At 42.6% G+C, this 17,877-nt stretch overlaps 1 protein-coding gene across 1 annotated transcript in view; it reads left to right on the forward strand.

The window, feature by feature from the left end:
* Window positions 1-8,199: 8,199 nt before the first annotated feature.
* Window positions 8,200-17,877, forward strand: part of ADAMTS3 (ADAM metallopeptidase with thrombospondin type 1 motif 3) — a 192,033-nt gene continuing 182,355 nt past the window's right edge. Inside the window, 2 exon segments of the mRNA XM_034771735.1 lie at window positions 8,200-8,524; window positions 10,004-10,031. Of these exon segments, the coding sequence (XP_034627626.1) occupies window positions 8,456-8,524; window positions 10,004-10,031 (97 nt within the window). The 5' untranslated portion in view covers window positions 8,200-8,455.

Below are 17,877 nucleotides of genomic sequence, written 5' to 3' on the forward strand. Positions count from 1 at the left end.
ATCATTTTACAATATACTCTATTTGGGGGATGGGAATAGTAAATTTTGTTGTCCTTTCTTATTTGTATACCACACAAAATTTGCTTTGATACATCAGCATCTCTGGCACTGATTTGCTTGGTCTCTATTCCAGCTTATTCTTAGAATAAGTTTTTATGTGCTGTATTCATTTATTTTAATGATTAGATTGTGTTAATTGAACTATTGATTTGGCACGTTTCCAAATAAACCATCTTATAATAAGAACAATTTTATGAAATGCAACTATTATGCAAAGTGATCCCATGCACTGCCTCTTCAATTACCTTAACTTTTCCCCGATTTTTATTTCTTGTAAAATAGTTTACAACTTTAATTTTCATGTCCCACATTTTTCTCCAGTGTTGAAGTGCAATTTTGTGTTTTGTGATTAAATCACCACCCCATAAATCTTGTACTGTTGTAAAATAATAGGTCTACTATGTTTCTTGATTTAATGATCTGTTAGATTAATAGTATCTTTAAAAACAATTAAGCATAGGACATGCAGTGTAATATTTTCATTTTTAAAGTATTGGGAAAGAGAAAATATATGCATTTCATTTACAATGTGCTTCCATTAGTAGTGTTTAGTAATCCTTGTCTGACCTCTTAGCTGAAATCCCTTTTTGTATTGCTGCAGTAAACCTATTAAAAGAGTAATTTGGAGGTGAGGGCGGAGGGGAGGAAAGCTACATTATGCAGTTTTGGAAATAGTAATAAAGAAGCCTAAAGATGCTTGGAAAGCAAATTAGACTTCAATGTTAAATGTGATATTGCAAAAAGGCAATTGCAATATCGAACTGCATAAGCATGAGCAGAATTGCCATGTCAAGGAGCAGAGTGGTTGTCTCTCTGTATTGATTTTAATGGCAGCAAGATAAGGTCCTATATGTTAAAAGTAACCAGACCTGGAATATTTTGTTAAGTTCTGGGCACCTCTTTATCAGGAAAAACATTGACAAATTGCCAAGGGGGGGCGGGGAGGGGAATCAATCAGAGGTTGGAGGGATTGTCGGAGGGGAAAATTAAGAGGTGTGTATTTAGTGTATTTAATGACAGGAATTATTTAAACTGGAGGAATAACTAGGAAAAAAGAGTGAAATTAAAAAGGGAAAATTAGGGGCTGAATATCAGAAAAACTTCCTGACTCTGCGATCTGCTAGGCTTGAAATAGTCTTGCTAAGAAAGTGATATCATCTTCCCAACTAGAGACCTTTAAAACTACAGTGGATACTAAATAATGTTTTGTAGGTAACAGTTGTGCATGCGCAGGGAGATGGACTCCATAAGCTGGTAAGTCCTTTCCAATTCTAACTCCTATGATTTCATGATAACAAAGGATATTTTGGTAGTTTATAATGTGTTATTAATACTGAGCTTAAATAAGCTTGCCTATTTGTTGGCCAAAAATACCATACAATATTGAGGCTGAAAACAAAGTAATCAACTACACATCTACCCGGATATAACACGGGTTCGCATACAACGCGGTAAAGCAACGCTCCCATGGATCAGTGTGTCAGCTCCTAGCCGGGGTGCTCCGCTTCCCACCACTGGTGAGTGCGGGGAGGTTGGGGAAAGGACGCCCCGCCATACTCGCCTGTGGCGGGAAGCGGAGCGCCGCGGCTGGGAGCTGGCGGAGTGGAGTGAGCTGGGGCCGGGCTGCTCCGCTTCCTGCTGCCGGTGAGTGCAGGACCTTTCCCCAACCCCCCCGGCCAGTGACACGGCTGGGGCAGGAAAGCAGAGCGGGTTGGGGCTGCGTCGCTCTGCTTCCTGCTGCAGGTGATTGTGGAGGGCGTCCTTTCCCCAATCTCTCCACACTCACTGGCAGCGCTGGAAGCAGAGCGCCATGGCTGGGAGCTGGCGGAGTGGAGTGGGCTGGGGCCGGGCTGCTCCGCTTCCTGCCGCTGCTGGTGAGTGCGCGACACGGCTGGGGCCGGGGCAAGGAAAGCGGAGTGGGCTAGGGCCGCGTCGTTCCGCTTCCCGCCGCAGGTGAGTGCTGAGGGTGTCCTTTCCCCAATCTCCCCGCACTCACCGGCCCCGAAGATGGTGCCCCAAAGAGCTTACGATCTATCTTTTCATTTCATGTGTTTACAGTGCTTAGCACAAGGAGGCCCCAGTCTGTGATTAGACATGAAAAAATTATCTCTGGTGTTTTTGAGCTATATACTGCATGGTGTATAAGCTGACACTTTTTATCTTAATGGAAAGTCTGCTTTAAAGGTATAACTTCTAGACCTTGCATTCAAAGGAATCTTTGTTTTTGTTAATTAAACAAGCTTCCAGCAGACTGAAAAGTTGACCAAGTGTGTTTAGTGAGCTTAGCCAGTAAATGCATTAATATAACACCTAGCTCTATAGTACCCTCTTATGGTAAAGCCTATATGACAGAGAACAGAGGGACCAAGAGAGCTGTGGAGACCACCCTTGAAGGGGAACTGCAGTCCCCAAACATGTGAATTCCAAGGATTAGGCTCAAAACTTAAGATATGTCTACACAGCGCAAAAACCAACCAACCAACCCTGTGGCAGTGAGTGTCAGAGCCTGGGTCAACTGACTTGGGTTCATAGGGCTTGCACTGCAGGGGTAAAAACAGCTGTGCAGACATTCAGTCTTGGATTGGAGGCCAGCCTCCGAGACTGTGTGTGTGTACCCTTAGAGGCTGCACTTCTGTGGGCTCTCCCGCTCCTTAAATAACAGCATGGTTCCTAGATAAGCCTCAGCCCTATGGAGTTACCACAGAGGTGGTCTGAGGGTTCCTTGGAATTGAGGGAGTACAGTAGAACCTCAGAGTTATGAACATCTTGGGAATTGAAGTTGTTCGGAACTCTGAAATGTTCGGAACGCTGAACAAAACGCTATGGTGCTTCTTTCAAAAGTTTACAACTGAACATTGACTCAATACAGCTTTGAAACTTTACTATGCAGAAGAAAAATGCTGCTTTTAACTATCTTAAATGAAAAATACAGACAGTGTCTTTTTTTAAACTTGTCCTTTATTTTTTTAGTAGTTTAACACAGAACTGTTCATTCTCTCTGTATATATAAAAATTAATACAAATTTATTTATGTTTTTGTTTCTGTTGCTGCCGGACTGTGTACTTCCGTTCCAAATGAGGGGTGTGATTGGCTGGTGAGTTTGTAACTCTCGTGTTCATAACTCTGAGGTTCTACCATATGTTGTTGAGGAGCCTGTCTCCTTGCCCGGGGCAGAGTTAAGGGTCATGCCATTTTGCGCTGGATGTAAGTAAATCAGAGCAGAATTTGACACTGAACTTTCCTTTGGTCCGCCCTGTTTCATAGGGAAAGGAAGTGTAAGACCCTAAGTTATAAATGATCGAAGGGAATTAGACATTAAGGCCCTGATTCAACAGCAACAACAAAAAGCCGCAGTTTTGGAAGGGATAAAAACCCTCTTGCTTCAGACCACAAATCAACCTCTAACTAATGAAAAATGTGCTGTTCGAGGGGAAATTATTCCATGACCGCCCTTTTGCAGGGTGTCTTGCACCTTTCTCTGCCAGCTTCTATTGGACCCTGCTAAAGAAGAATACTGGATTAGATGGACCAGTGGCTTGATCTGCTATGGCAATTCCTGTGCAATAGGAAACCAACCACCTTCTGTAATCGCAAAGCATCTCCCATTTCCAAACCTGACATCCAACAAGAGAACCATAGTCTTAAATATTTGTCCTTATTTCTAATGGCCTGTTTTAATAGGATAACTACATCTAAGAGCATTGGAATCATTTGCTTTTCAAATTGACCAATCCTGACAGAACAAGCATAGGGTCAGAATGTCAAAGAACGGAGCAGTGCTCCAAAGATCTAATCTGTGATAAAGGGAAATCTGATTTCTAAATAAATATTTCACAGGAACGGTCACTGAAGAATTAATATTTACTGAACAACAACAATACGTGCATATGTCATCTCTGAAAGGTACCAGGTAAGAAATACTATATGGTTGCTTTAAAGTACAGATCTACTCATATGGACTGTAGTCCAGTTCATTTTGTGGTTGTCTGGAAAAAAAATTAATGTGTAGAAATCTGTATTAAATGTGGGTTTAAGTAAAGGGGCCAAAGATCTCCCTCTTGTTGCAAAACGGGCAAGTGCTGGGAGACGCTGTGAATCATACCAACCATATGCCTATGTTCATAGCTCTATTGAGGAGCTACCAGTTGATCTCTCTGTATCATAATGCATATGCACAAGGAGGCTGAATTAAGGTTGCGCGGATGTACTCGGATTTAGAGAGGAAAATATACAGAAAATTTGGCCACACTACTTGTCCCAACATCTGTATGAATGGTAGAGCAGAGGTAATTGTGTAATATATAATTGTATTGAATCAGTATGTATAGACTATAATTGGCTGCTGTTGTATTTGTTTTGTATGAATGACAGTATGCAGAAACAAATTGTATTGCAGCAGTATAAAGTCTGTGTATCTTAAATTATTTGTTGGCCCACAAAGGAATCACATTGTTTACTATTTTTTCTTTGAAAAGAAGTAATACCGTTTTTTTGGGGGGGAGGGAAGGTTGCGTGCATGCCTGTTTATTGTGTGTAACTTCTAGACTAATACGTAGCCTTACGTCAACAGGCAGCTTTCATAGAATCACAGAATATCCGGGTTGGAAGGGACCTCAGGAGGTCATCTAGTCCAGCCCCCTGCTCAAAGCAGGACCAGTCCCCAACTAAATCATCCCATCCAGGGCTTTGTCAAGCTTGACCTTAAAAACCTCTAAGGAAGGAGATATACCTAGGGAGGTGGTGGACCCATTCCAGTGCTTCACCACCCTCCTAGTGAAAAAGTTTTTCCTAATATCCAACCTAGACCTCCCCCACTGCAATTTGAGATCACTACTCCTTATTCTGTCACCTGATACCACTGAGAACAGTCTAGATCTATCCTCTTTGGAACCCCCTTTCAGGTAGTTGAAAGCAGCTATCAAATCCCCTTTCATTCTTCTCTTCTGCAGACTAAACAATACCAGTTCCCTCAGCCTCTCCTCATAACTCATGTGCTCCAGCCCCCTAATAATTTTTGTTGCCCTCCGCTGGACTCTTTCCAACTTTTCCACATCCTTCTTGTAGTGTGGAGCCCAAAACTGGACACAGTACTCCAGATGAGAACTCACCAATGCTGAATAGGGCTATTTATATAGCCCAAAATGACGTTAGCCTTCTTGGCAACAAGGGCACACTGACTCATATCCAGCTTCTCGTTCACCGTAACACCTAGGTCCTTTTCTGCAGAACTGCTGCCTAGCCACTCAGTCCCTAGTTTGTAGCAGTGCATGGGATTCTTCCGTCCTAAGTGCAGGACTCTGAACTTGTCCTTGTTGAACCTCATCAGATATCTTTTGGCCCAATCCTCTAATTTCTCTAGGTCCCTCTGTATCCTATCTCTACAACCTCCAACGTATCTACCACTCCTCCCAGTTTAGTGTCATCTGCAAACTCGCTGAGGGTGCAATCCATGCCATCCTCCAGCTCAGTAATGAAGATATTGAACAAAACCGGCCCCAGGACCGACCCTTGGGGCACTACGCTTGATACTGGCTGCCAACTAGACATGGAGCCATTGATCATTACCTGTTGAGCCCGATGATCTAGCCAGCTTTTCTATCCACCTTATAGTCCATTCATCAAGCCCATACTTCTTTAACTTGCTGGCAAGAATACTGTGGGAGACCGTATCAAAAGCTTTGCATATACACACAGACTAATGTATTATTGTAAAACATATAGCTCATGCAATGTATTATATTATCCTAATACAATAATCTTTATATATTTGAATGATACAAAAATAGGGTGAAAACTGGGGGGGGGGGAAGACACCTTTTGTAAAACCCAGGATTTTTTCAGTAAAAATCGGCTTAACCTGAAAATGAAGGGGCTTAAGCATAGATAATAGTCCTAGAATATCTTAACTGCTGGTGTTAAAGCAGCTTGGATTGAGCAGAACTGAAGTTGCAACCAACATTTCATTTTTAAAGTAAATGTGATGGTTTAATAGAGTTAGGCCCCATCTTGCAGGAGTTCACCTGCATGATACTTGTTAGACTTACCATGGTTGCAATCTAGCCATGAGCTCCATGCGCTGACTTCATTGGGTCTCCAAGCAGGCATGAGGATCTGCCTGCAAGGAGCTTGTTGCTAAATCAAGGCCACTAGTAAGCAGTTATAGTTTGTATCATTAAACATATTAAGTCCTGTTTACTGTTTATACCAAAGAATATAACACACCAAAGTAAATAGATGATAAACAAAAACCCAGCCCATTCTCTGAGCATATACTCCTGAAAGGTAGTAAAAAAAAAAAAAATCTGGTTGAATTATTTAATTCAAAATATGTTTTCAACAAAGATGTCTTATCTCAAAATTGAAAATACAGAAATTTCCATTAATTTTATCTGGTTTTCACCAAAACCTCCAAATACTGAAAAACTGAAAATTTTTGTCCAAAAGTGTTTCTCAGCCTAATGTTTTTGTTTTGTTTTCAGCAATCCCACTCCCTCCCCACCACCACTTTTTGAGTTATGGGGGATTCATCGAACACCCAAACATTTTTCAAGAAAAATTTTGATTGCAAAAAAACCAACTAATTTTAATCAAAACTTTTCATAGAAATAAAGAAAAATGTTGACCAGCTCTATTAAAGACATGTCAGTCTTTCCCTCTTCTGTGCAGGATCAAGAAATGGTGATAAGATGCCTTGGTGGTATGTTTATACACACAATGTTTAAAATGCAGAAGGTGGGTGAGCAGGTTGAATAGTCCTGACTCTTGTGAAATTCATCTCTCTCTCTGACTATTGATGTGGGGGAGACTTCTATCCTTGTCTCTCATTACGTCTGTGGAGTAAATCATTTTGCTTTTGAGATGCACCTGGTTGCATAAATGATCAGTGTGTTGGTGTTGTATGGGGCAAGTGCAAGGCATTTTCCAGGCAACTATAAAGGTCAAGCGTACTGAACACAACAAGAAGAACAGGAGTACTTGTGGCACCTTAGAGACTAACAAATTTATTAGAGCATAAGCTTTCGTGGGCTACTGCCCACTTCTTCGGATGCATCAGTAGCCCACGAAAGCTTATGCTCTAATAAATTTGTTAGTCTCTAAGGTGCCACAAGTACTCCTGTTCTTCTTGTTGCGGATATAGACTAACACGGCTGTTACTCTGAAACCTGAACACAACAGCGATTGTTGCGAGAGGGTCTACCACTCTAAGCCCCCAATACTGAGTAGGTGGACCCTTGTACCCACCAGCCTGGGAGCTAGACCGTGATCCTGCAAAGATGCCTAACTTTGCAGACTGAGAGTTCAGTAGAATTCACCTTCCATAAGACTCACAATATAGTAGAATTCCATTGACTTCAACAAGACTACCTACTGTGCATAAAGTTAAGCAGGGGTGTAGATCTTTGCAGGGTCTGGGCTCTCGCAGGGCAACCAAAAACAAACCAAAAAAGGCAATGAAAGGGCATCAGAGCATGGACGAGGCTGGGGATCTATGATCAACAGGCTGAAAGCTGTTTGCTTTGTAGATTTATCACTTTAAACTAAGTAAGGAAAGGATTTAAGAAGTGACAGAACAATACCAATAAAAATATCGCCTAGGGATAAAAGTGACAGACCAATTCAATAAAATAACTGTTTACGCAGGTTTAAGTGTCCATGTCATTAAATGCAGAGTAAGGGAGATGCTCTGTTGTTTATCAGTGCATACATTTTACTGGTTGCTTTTCAGAAAAATCTCCCTGTTGAGGACTGGTTTGTGATTGCTGTAGCCCCCTCGCACGCGGACAGTGGGTGGGGCAGTGGTGGGTGCAGACCAGGCCCCGGGGCCTGCCCCCAGGAACAGCTCCGCTCCTCAGGGGGGCCAAGGGGCAGGCAGGGGGGATGCCCGGGCTCCTGCCTGCCCCAGGGCATGCCGGAGAGCCTGCGGCAGAGCCCGCGCGTGCAGCCCGGGGAGGCGGCCGGCTCGCGCCAGGGGAGCCCCTGACGTCGGTGGCGCGCGCGGCGCGGGGGGAGGAGGAGGAGCCCAGCCGGGGGCTGCTGCTGCCGGCAGCTTTATTAGCCCCGCAAGGCGCGAGGAGCGGGCAGGGCTCGGCGAGCAACAAGCGGCCGCGCGGCGACTCTCCCCCGGCTCCTGTCAGCCCAGCGGCCCCGGCTCTCGCCCGCCCGCCCGCAGGGAGCCGAGACGGGGAGCGCACCCGCGGGCTGCAGGAGCGCTGGGCTGGCGGTGCGGTCACCTCCCCTCGCCCGGCCCGGGGTGGGAAGGGAGCGGCGCGGGAGACACGCTCCGAGCTCCCGTTCGGGGCAACCCCAGATCCCCAGCCCAGGGACCCTGCGCGCGCCTTTGGCTTCGCTTCGCGGGACCCTGCAGTGTGTGTTCGGGGGGGATCTGGACTCGGGATGGTTCTCCTGTCACTGCTGTTAGTAGCAGCCTCGCTGGGAGAGGTTCGGACTTCAGCTGATGAACAAGTAAGTGGCTATATTGGCTCCATAGCTTTGTACACCCCTTGCCCCAGACACTCGATGCAGTTATTTCTCCCTCTGCTTTTATAGCAGGGGGGGAGCTTGATTGGTTTTTATGCAGTTACTTGCACGGACCGACTGTTAAAGTGCTTGATCTTGGAGGGAAGATTGCTGCCACAGAGCTCCCTCCAGTTAAATCGCTGTACAGCGAACTAGCAAAAATTTCATTTATTTGCACCCACACCCGCCACCCCGGTAACGTTTGGTTGTTTGTATGTAGTTTTTGTTAATGGACTGGCACTGAGTGCACGTGTTACGTTGCTTGATCTCAGCGGAATTATTGCTGCCAAAGCTAGGCGCTTCCCCCATCATTTAAACCGTTATTAGTCTCTCCAGTGAAGTAATATCAGCAGAGAGAGAAGAATATTATTACCAACAGCAGCAGAGTTGCTCTGTTGGTTTTAGCATCTGTCACCGTCCCTCTGTCCCGGGCCATGTGGAATCATGAATGAACCTGGAACCTTGTTCTCCCATCTCCCCCCTTTTCATTTTGATCCCTTAAGAAATCCATTCAAAGAGGGGTTTTCTTTTCAAGGCGCTTGTAATTGTCTTCTGGTCTCTTTCATGCCAGTGAGGAAACTCGTGGGCTGCGGAGAGAAATAATTCGGCTTTAGGGGAGAGCGATCCATTATGCACGTGTCAGAAGGAAATTGCTTGCACAATCCTTTTGCTGCAAAGTTTGCTTTGACAGATCCGGGGAGGTGGTGGGAGCGTTTCCTGGCTTTTCCCTTTTCCGTTGCTGGGCCTGTCTCTCCTCTGCCCTCCTCCCCCTTCTTTTGGCAGAGTTCAGTATCCTCTCTCCTGTCCCCAGCAAGGTAAACCACAAACTTGAATGAGTCCTTAGTTTGACAGCAGCTACCTTGAGTCCCATCCTGCAGCCAGCTGGGAGTTTTGTCATTGACTGCAGCAGGCTGCTCTGTCTGAATCCTGTGTATGTAGCGCTCCCATCTCTGCATGAGCTGTTCAGCCTGAACCCTAACTGCTTGTGGGTAGGGACGGGTAGTTTGCTTTCCTTGGTTTCCCTGGTATCCAAACTGTCAGCATACATGCCCGAGTATTCCTTCACACGCCCACTCTTCAGGAATCATCGCTTTAATTAATTTTAAGGCCTTTCTTTAGCCACTGGAATTATTTTTTGGCACAGTGTCACAAGTTCTAGAATGGTTCATTCAGAATTAGGGCTTCTTAGCTGCTCTATTTATGTTAAACTTATTATGGAGTCTATTCGTACATTGGTGGGGACAGCTGGTTATTCAGTTAGGGAAAAATGCCACCTCAGAAAACCAAAAGCAGAAACCTACCAACAGTGCAATACAAACCAAGTGATTTTCCACTTTCCAGAAACATACATTTTGCAGTAACACATCACATAATAATTAAACTAACAGTTTTGTGTGTATGTGTTTTTTTTCCTCCCCTCTGCAGGCTGGTAAAGAAGGAACAATCCAAATAGGTAAGCACCATTTTTTTTTTCCCTGAAAGGAAAAGTGAAATAAATAAAGAAGTTCAATAAGTCAGTTTATTTAAACTTCTTTTCTTGAAGAAGACACTATTAGTGCATGTGCAGACTAACAACATTTTCACACTTGAGCAATAGATTCTTCCTTCCAGCAGAAATGTGTAGATCTGCAGTAATATAATTTGTCTTTATGCCCTCTCATTATCACCCTCACACTTCAACAAAATCTACACTTTCCCTTTTAAAAGAACAAAACCAACAAAAGTTAAAAATTGGAGCATGCTCAAACCAGCCGTTCAAATCTCATGGTAAATCAGATATGTGGGATTCTTTTTGTCTGGGTACTTTTTGAATAAAGGAAAGAATACCTACTCAGTTTTGGGAAGGGCAAAACACATTTTTGGACAGTCTTGATATTATGTGTAAGTATTTAACATTTTTTTTTTTAAGCTGGAAATATTTTGTTATGATGACTTTGTGGAATACGGGGTGAATAAGAGACCTGAAGAAAAGGTTTCTCCTTCAGTATCCATTGGTCACTTTAAAACCTTACCATCTCTATTACAAATTTAAATTTTGAACTACTACATTTCTCAAGGGACAGTGGTGAAAAAAAGAGACTGGAAATTCTGGAACAGATACTCTGCTGGTGCAAATGGGAGCAGTTCCATCGATTTCAGTACAGAATTTGGTCCTCTATCTTTATGGAAGGGAATGTTTCTAGCTAGCAGAATATAGGAATAGGTGTCTGGTCTCTTGGAGTCTCTTCTTGGGTTAGTATTTGACCTGGGGAGTGTCATCTTATGCATTTCTCAGTTTACCCATCTGTGAAAAGGGGTTTATAATACTTTCCTGGGATGTTATGAGGCTTACTTAATGTTTGTGTACAGTGCTTTGAAACTTTCAAGTGAAAGGTGCTATATAGGAGGGTTATGCTTCCACCCCAGCAAACTCTCCCAAATTGAAGTATTAACCTTCTAGTGTGTGCCAGGTGTTCTGAAAGCAAGTTCGAGCACTTTCCTGAATTGTGGAGCTCTTTTTCTTAATTTCAATTCTGGCATTGAATTCTAGTGTGTTGAGGTTAATTTCCACTACTACCTATGAGTAATGGGAAGTGAGGCACTTATGTGGGTTTACGTTTAATTGGCCAACCCTTCCCCTCTCTTCCCCTCCCCCCCGACTATGTGCTGGCCTTGTGATTGTGTTTTTGGTTGTTTACATGCAATTTGGATTGTTTTTTGAATTTCAGTAACCATAAGCTATATGGAAATGCTGCTCTTAGAAATTATATCGTACTTCAGAAAAAAAATGCTTTTCCTGGAAAATAGATCGATCTCTCTTGCTTTTTTTTTTTTTTTTTTGTCTTTTTCATGGCTCAGTTGCCACAGTTTGGGAATGTTCTTGAGACACCCACAGAGACTAGGGATACGATCTCGGATACATGGGCCAAATCTGTATCCCTATGCATAGCTGGGCATAACTGGGCTGTGTGCTCCATAGGGGATAGGTTAGGATAGAATTCTCCTTTTAATCCGGAGGTTGTAATAGGAGCCTTTGCAGTTGCTGTATTGCTTCCTTAGTAATCTATTATGGATTCACTGGCCCTACTCAGGGCCATCCCTAGGGGCGGGGTGTGGGGCCCGGGGTGGAAGCAATGAATCTGTCACTTATGGGACCGACCCGTCAGTTAGTTCTGGGACTAACCGCTTTGGCCAATAGCACCGGCCTGCGGGGCCCCCAAACCATGGGGCCTGGAGTGGTCGCCTCAATTCGCCATACCCAAGGGACGGCTCTGGGCCTACTCACAGTCTGCTCCTGTACCCAAACCTATTTTCACAGCGGTATGGCTGGAGCTCCTGTTAAGCATAGCAGCATCGTGCTTGACATCTTCTGAGAGCTCACTGCAGCCTACTCTCTCCTGCATAGGAGAACTGCATTGATTTCATTGCCTTCAGGCTCTTCTGTGACTCTTGCTTGGGCTGGTAGATTTGGACAATAAGCTTCTTCGATCTTCTGCTTTTGAGGAGGCTTACCAAAAAAGATTGTAAGTGACTCGCTTTACCTACTGCATTTTCCTGAATAGATAGTGTCTTGGTGGGGAAACTTTTTTGCATTTAAAACATATCTAGTAGCTTTTAAAGTACTGGTTTTTGCCCTAATTTGTACTGAAAGGGCATTTTTAAACCATTATTTTTAAAATGTCTTTGGTCCTGTGAAATCTGATTGTTTCTGCTGTTAAATACGTACAGTGAAACCTGTCTTAGAACGCTCTCCAAATAGGTAACCACTTTCAAGTATCATCTTGCAGCTTCCTATACATTTTTAATCTTTAGTCTATGGCTGCCTCTATTAAGCAGCTGATCTTTGCTTGTACCCTGTGTTTAATTGTATAGATGTTTTTTTAAATACATCCACACAATGTATAAACATAGTGAGCTGCACTAAATTAATGTATTACATTACCGCATAACTTAATTGGATGAGCAGGTGCACAGTAATTGTCAAGCAGAAATCTTATTGTGAATGATAAGACTATTTCAGATATTGGAATTAGAAAAGCATTCTTGTGAGATGGTTTTGAAACTCGATTTGGTGCAACATCTCCATTCTGTGGGCTCCAGAATTCCACAATGTGTACGTGCTGAGAATTGACAGTGCTGTTAATGCTACCACTTGAAGGATGCTTTGGTTTCCAACTCTGAAATGACATTGGCAGGCTGCCTTTGGAGAGATTGAACAGCTTGTCTTCTTATCTGGATAAAACAGTTTCACTGGAGGGATGCAAAGGGTCTGTCGTGCTACAGGAACTGTGAAAATACCAGAAAGAATCCTGTATGGACACTCAGGAAAGGAATACTTGAGTTGCCAATAGCACCGTGTCAAGTTCACAGTACAGGAAATGGGGGCATTGAGGGCAATAATTCACTAGCCACTAAACTTGAGAGCCTCAGTTTTTGTTTACCCAGCTTGAGAAACCTTGAATGTTATTTTTAGAAGTGCTGAACAACCACAGCTCCAATTGATGCCTGACCCATTTGGGACTCCTGAGATTATCTTTCTTATTCCATCTTCTGCTTTCACTCACTCAGTCCTTGCTTCTGGCCAAAAAGTGCCAGATACAGCTCCCTCTGAAGCCTGTGTGTGAGGTCAGAAGAGGGCAACTAAAACTGCTTCCTAACTTCTTAGGGCTCTTAACACAGGCAAGGGGGAGTAAGATTGAGTCCCTAGTTCGGATCGTATCATTACCCTTCTCAGTGTTGAGAAATACTTTGCTAAACTACTGGAACAGCCCTCTTTGCCTCTGCCCTTTATAAGGCTTATCACAGTCTCTGTTCTACTGTGATAAAGTGACAGCTGTATTAGGGGTTAACCATTTATTTCCTCTGAAAGTGTAAGACTTCTTAAGACTCATTCCCAGTGTTTCCCTTAAAAAATTGGCTCTGGATGCTCCCACCCTAGATATAGTACAGTATGCAAAATGGCCTGCCCCTTTGTGCCCAACAAGCAGATAATGTGCTGCGCTGGTGCTTTTAGCTTGGAGGGTACTTCCTGTACACAAATCCAAGTTTTGTTACAACTATCCTTCTCCTATGATGTGGGTATAGTGTGTTTACTGATAAAATGACCAAATAACTACCTTCTCCAGTATTGGATACTGTCAACTTAGGTAGTATGAAACATACAGTAGTTACGGTGGAAGCAAAGGAGCCACATCTCTGTGGTAAAAGTAACGCTGACAGACATCATGTCACATCCCTGCAGGTTTCCAAGCTGCTACTTCTGCCTTTGAATATTACATGGTAGCTACTGTATTTCATCCTGCAGAGAGGCTATAACTGTCGTGTTATGATAAATTCATCACTATGAGCTAGATTCTGCCACCCTGACTGGCACGAGATACTGCTCAAAGTAATCAGTGAAGGGACTCAAGTAGTCCGATACTACTCAAGTGGAAGAACGTGCCCTACAACCTCAGTGCAGATTCAAGTTGGAGGATAGAAACCCTTGTTTAAACACTTATTTATTGGTAATAATTAGCAAATAGAAACTTCCGAAATATTAAACCAAAAACTTTAAAAATTGGCTACCTTTAATTAGACATCTAAATAACTTGTCCTGATTTCCAGAGGTGCTAAATACTCATTGCCTTTGGTGGAATTTTTAGGCATTCAGCATTTCAGAAAATAGGCACCTAAATAAGTGGACTTATCTGTGTATTTGGTGCTTTACTTTCCCCAGGTTCCAAAATTTGGCCAATACATTCTATTAAAAGAAAAAATCTCCCATAATGATACAATCCCTCTTTCAGATGCAGTTGTACAAAGAAAGTGTCGGACATTATAATCTTAATTATGGTTAGTTCTAGTAAGGTAAATAATGTCAACTTGTGTGGGTCAGCCGTGCTAAAGCTTTAATATTGTTTAGATTTAAAAAAAATATTATGGATATCTTTTTCTTACAGATGCATCCTTTACCTGATTGTGTTTTGGAACACTTAATAAAAGAATGTGATATTTTTATAAATGATTACTTTTGTCTTAAACAATGTACAATTGTAGCAAAAATTTTGAGGTCAGTTGAAAAATGAGAATTTTTTTAACTTAAATTTCACCTCTTTCTCCTCATGCTTTTCACTGATTATTAGTAAAACTTGGAATTAGCAAAACAGTGCAGCTTTGAAAATGGAGTATTGGGGAAAAAAGGACACCTACAGATGGAATAGCATTTCCATAAACTGCAGTCTACAAAAAAGGATGGCTGAAGTCAGCAGAGGAGTTTGGATCTCTTCAGTATTTAAGCTTGTCACATTTAATTTTAATTGCCTTTGAACAAAGGAGACTTCCTTTTCCAGTTCAACATTTACAGACCTTGGAAGTCCTTTGCTGATGGCAAAAACGTTAATATGTCTCTTCCCACCCTTCATTCCCACCTCTTTGTGGTCAGCTGGCTGTTCTCATTATTAATGTCTGCAACTTGCTAGCCCCCACAAACTGAAATCTGGGAACATTACCATTAAAAAGTACAAAATAACTTCTCAGATGTGCTGCAAATTCAGGCTTTGATTGTCAGGCTGAAATTTGTGCATTTTGGATATCTGCTTGTGTGAAAAATACACAAATTCTGTTGGGGGTAAAAGTAAGAAATCACCTGTGTTTTATTGATCTGTAAGTGAATTTTAGATAGAAATGATCCTAAGATGTGAAATTTGGACCTGGATTTTTAGCCCGACTGAGATTTGGGGGATATTAGGATCCAGAGTTTTGATTGGGCCCAGTGACAAAACTTGGAAGTGTTCAGATTTCAACTTCTTTGCTTCCCATTCCCTACCTACTCCAAAAAACAAACAAATACTCTCAGGGAAAAGTGGAATCTGGGGTTTTGATTTGGTTCCATCTCTAACTCTCAGGATTCAAATTTTTGATCCTTACACAAAATTTGCAGTGATTTTTAAATGGGAGTTTTGCATAAGTAAGGATTACAGGATCAGACCCTAAAATTGTACGCATAATGGTTAAAAGCATTTTTAATGCTGATGTGACTGTATTGATTATGGGTGAGAGTGAATGCCTCCTTCAGGAAAGATCGCACTGTGAGTTGGTAATTTTAATTGTGGTATGCATAGTAGTTTTCAGCACAATGAGTGGTATGAATGACTAGGCTATTTTCACTAACCTTGACTGCAATATCTCCATAACAGGCTTGAAGAATTTCCATTTCCAAACACCAGCTATTAATATTGTACATTATTTTTCCTGACTGCCTCTACTGTTAGTAATATCAGTTAGAAATTGAAGATGTTAATGCAGAATCAACTTGGCTGCAAAACTAGGTTGAATGTAGCAATTGAGAATTTTCCAATTACATTATCTGTACTGGGTAGTCTGTTTGCATAAATAGGTTCTGGATTATTCATTGGATTGATATTGGATACAAGAGCCTTTTTACCTCTGTTATTCATTCGAATCTGTTTTAGGTTGAGAATGGATAAGTTTTAATGCATTTAATTAAGTATGTTTATTTAGAGGCATGTCTGTGGCACACATCACCATCTGAGCCACTCAATAGATATATCAAACGCTACCAAGAAGGTAGCGCTGCCCTCTACCTCCTCCGCCACCCACTTTATAGGAATTGGGACTGGTTAATTCTTTTTGCATTGGCTGTCTTTATTGTGTGATCATTTGAGGAAATTCTGCCTTGAACCAGGTGTTCCTCACAGCATGGTGGTGAGGTTTATGCTCAGACTCATGTCCTGCAGCAGTTTGGTCCAGAATCATTGCCCTTGCACAGAGAATGCCCTTCCTTCTACCATCACAGGAGGAGACCTGGACATCTAATAGCCTGATTCTCCTCTCAGTGATGCTCAAGGCAAATTGAGATTTAACGCCACTGACTTACCTGGTGTTACACTGGTGTAAAATCAGTAAAATAGCAGGCCCCAGTATGTCCTGTTTGAGGAAATATGGTGGGAAGTAAAGAAATGGAGACCTTCCCTTGGGTAACTTAGCCATAGTCCACTTGAGGTTTAAGTTCAGGCTGGTTGGCCATTAGGTGGTTTATTTGAAATAAGTCATAGCTGTCATTTAACTTCCTACCAGACAGATATCCATATACCACTAAAAAGCAAGTTTGTTGCCAGTCTCATAGGAGACAAAGGACTGAATGGGAATAGAGGGGAAAAAGTTACCCTCTCCCAACTAAGTAGCTCTTCCAGGAGACTGGTGAGGAACTATGGGGTAGCATGCACTGCCACTGCTTGTCTTGTACCTGTTACACCGCAAACACAGGACTTGCATTTCATGGACTGTCATCCTAGCACCCTTTGAGCATTATATTTTACTCCTGCAAATATGTGCATCTAGAAACCAGTTTAAAGCCTACAGATCAGGTACTTTTGCTGCTTATCCGGTAGGAATTGTGGCTCAAATCCTCTGTTCTGACCAGTGGTGGCAGGTAGGCAAAAGTGGCTTTAACCCACCTTTCCTCTCCCTTCAATCTGGGCATGTTTACCTGGTGGGTGCCTGGGCTAAGTTAGATCTGCCCCAGGACTACTCTGACTTACACAGCTTCAACAGCTAGGCAGCTGGGGTTTTCAGCAATGTATAGCGGCATCCTAATGATGCCTCCTTTCTGCCCTGTGCCTAGGGCAGGGAGCAGTGATGACCTAGAGCCACCAAAGCAGATCCCCCCCCCCTCCCCCGCCATGGAGGTAGAATTCACAGGGTGTTGATGTGCTGGCTTTATAGTTGTTCTATCACTGGAGCAGGGTCAAGGATCTTGCCTAGCATCTCTCAAAGTAGGTTTTAAGTCACCTTCTCCATTCTCCTGTATCTTTGATCATATTCTACTTCAGGTTTCAGGAGGAGGAAGGGAGAGAGTAGGTCAGTGGGTGAAAAAGGCATTAATTGGAGAGCCACAGAGGGAAAAGTCAGAGCCCATAGGATTCCCATCTACTCGGCTGTGTTAATACATTGACATGATGAATCATTGCAGTGGCATCTGCTGGGATGACTCTAGCTAAGAATCCCTCAGGTTTTATTTTTACACTGTAAATCAGTTTTCTGAGATTGCCAATTACAATACAAAACGTGACACTTTCTTTGGAAAGCTGCAGTGCAAGGAAACAAACTACTTTTGTTTAATGCACATGTAGAACAAACAGGTGGTAGTTTATTTTGGAACTTAAACATAAAGAGCATGGAATCTCCTGAGTACTTTGAAATGGAAAAAATTCAGGCCTTTGGTCGCTACTCTGTATGAAGTCTAAATTTTATGGGGGCCATATGCAATTGGGAACATACATTTGCACATCCCCAATTTAAACCCTAGAGCCTTACAG

This window comes from Trachemys scripta, chromosome 5 (assembly GCF_013100865.1).
Source record: "Trachemys scripta elegans isolate TJP31775 chromosome 5, CAS_Tse_1.0, whole genome shotgun sequence".
NCBI lineage: Eukaryota > Metazoa > Chordata > Testudines > Emydidae > Trachemys > Trachemys scripta.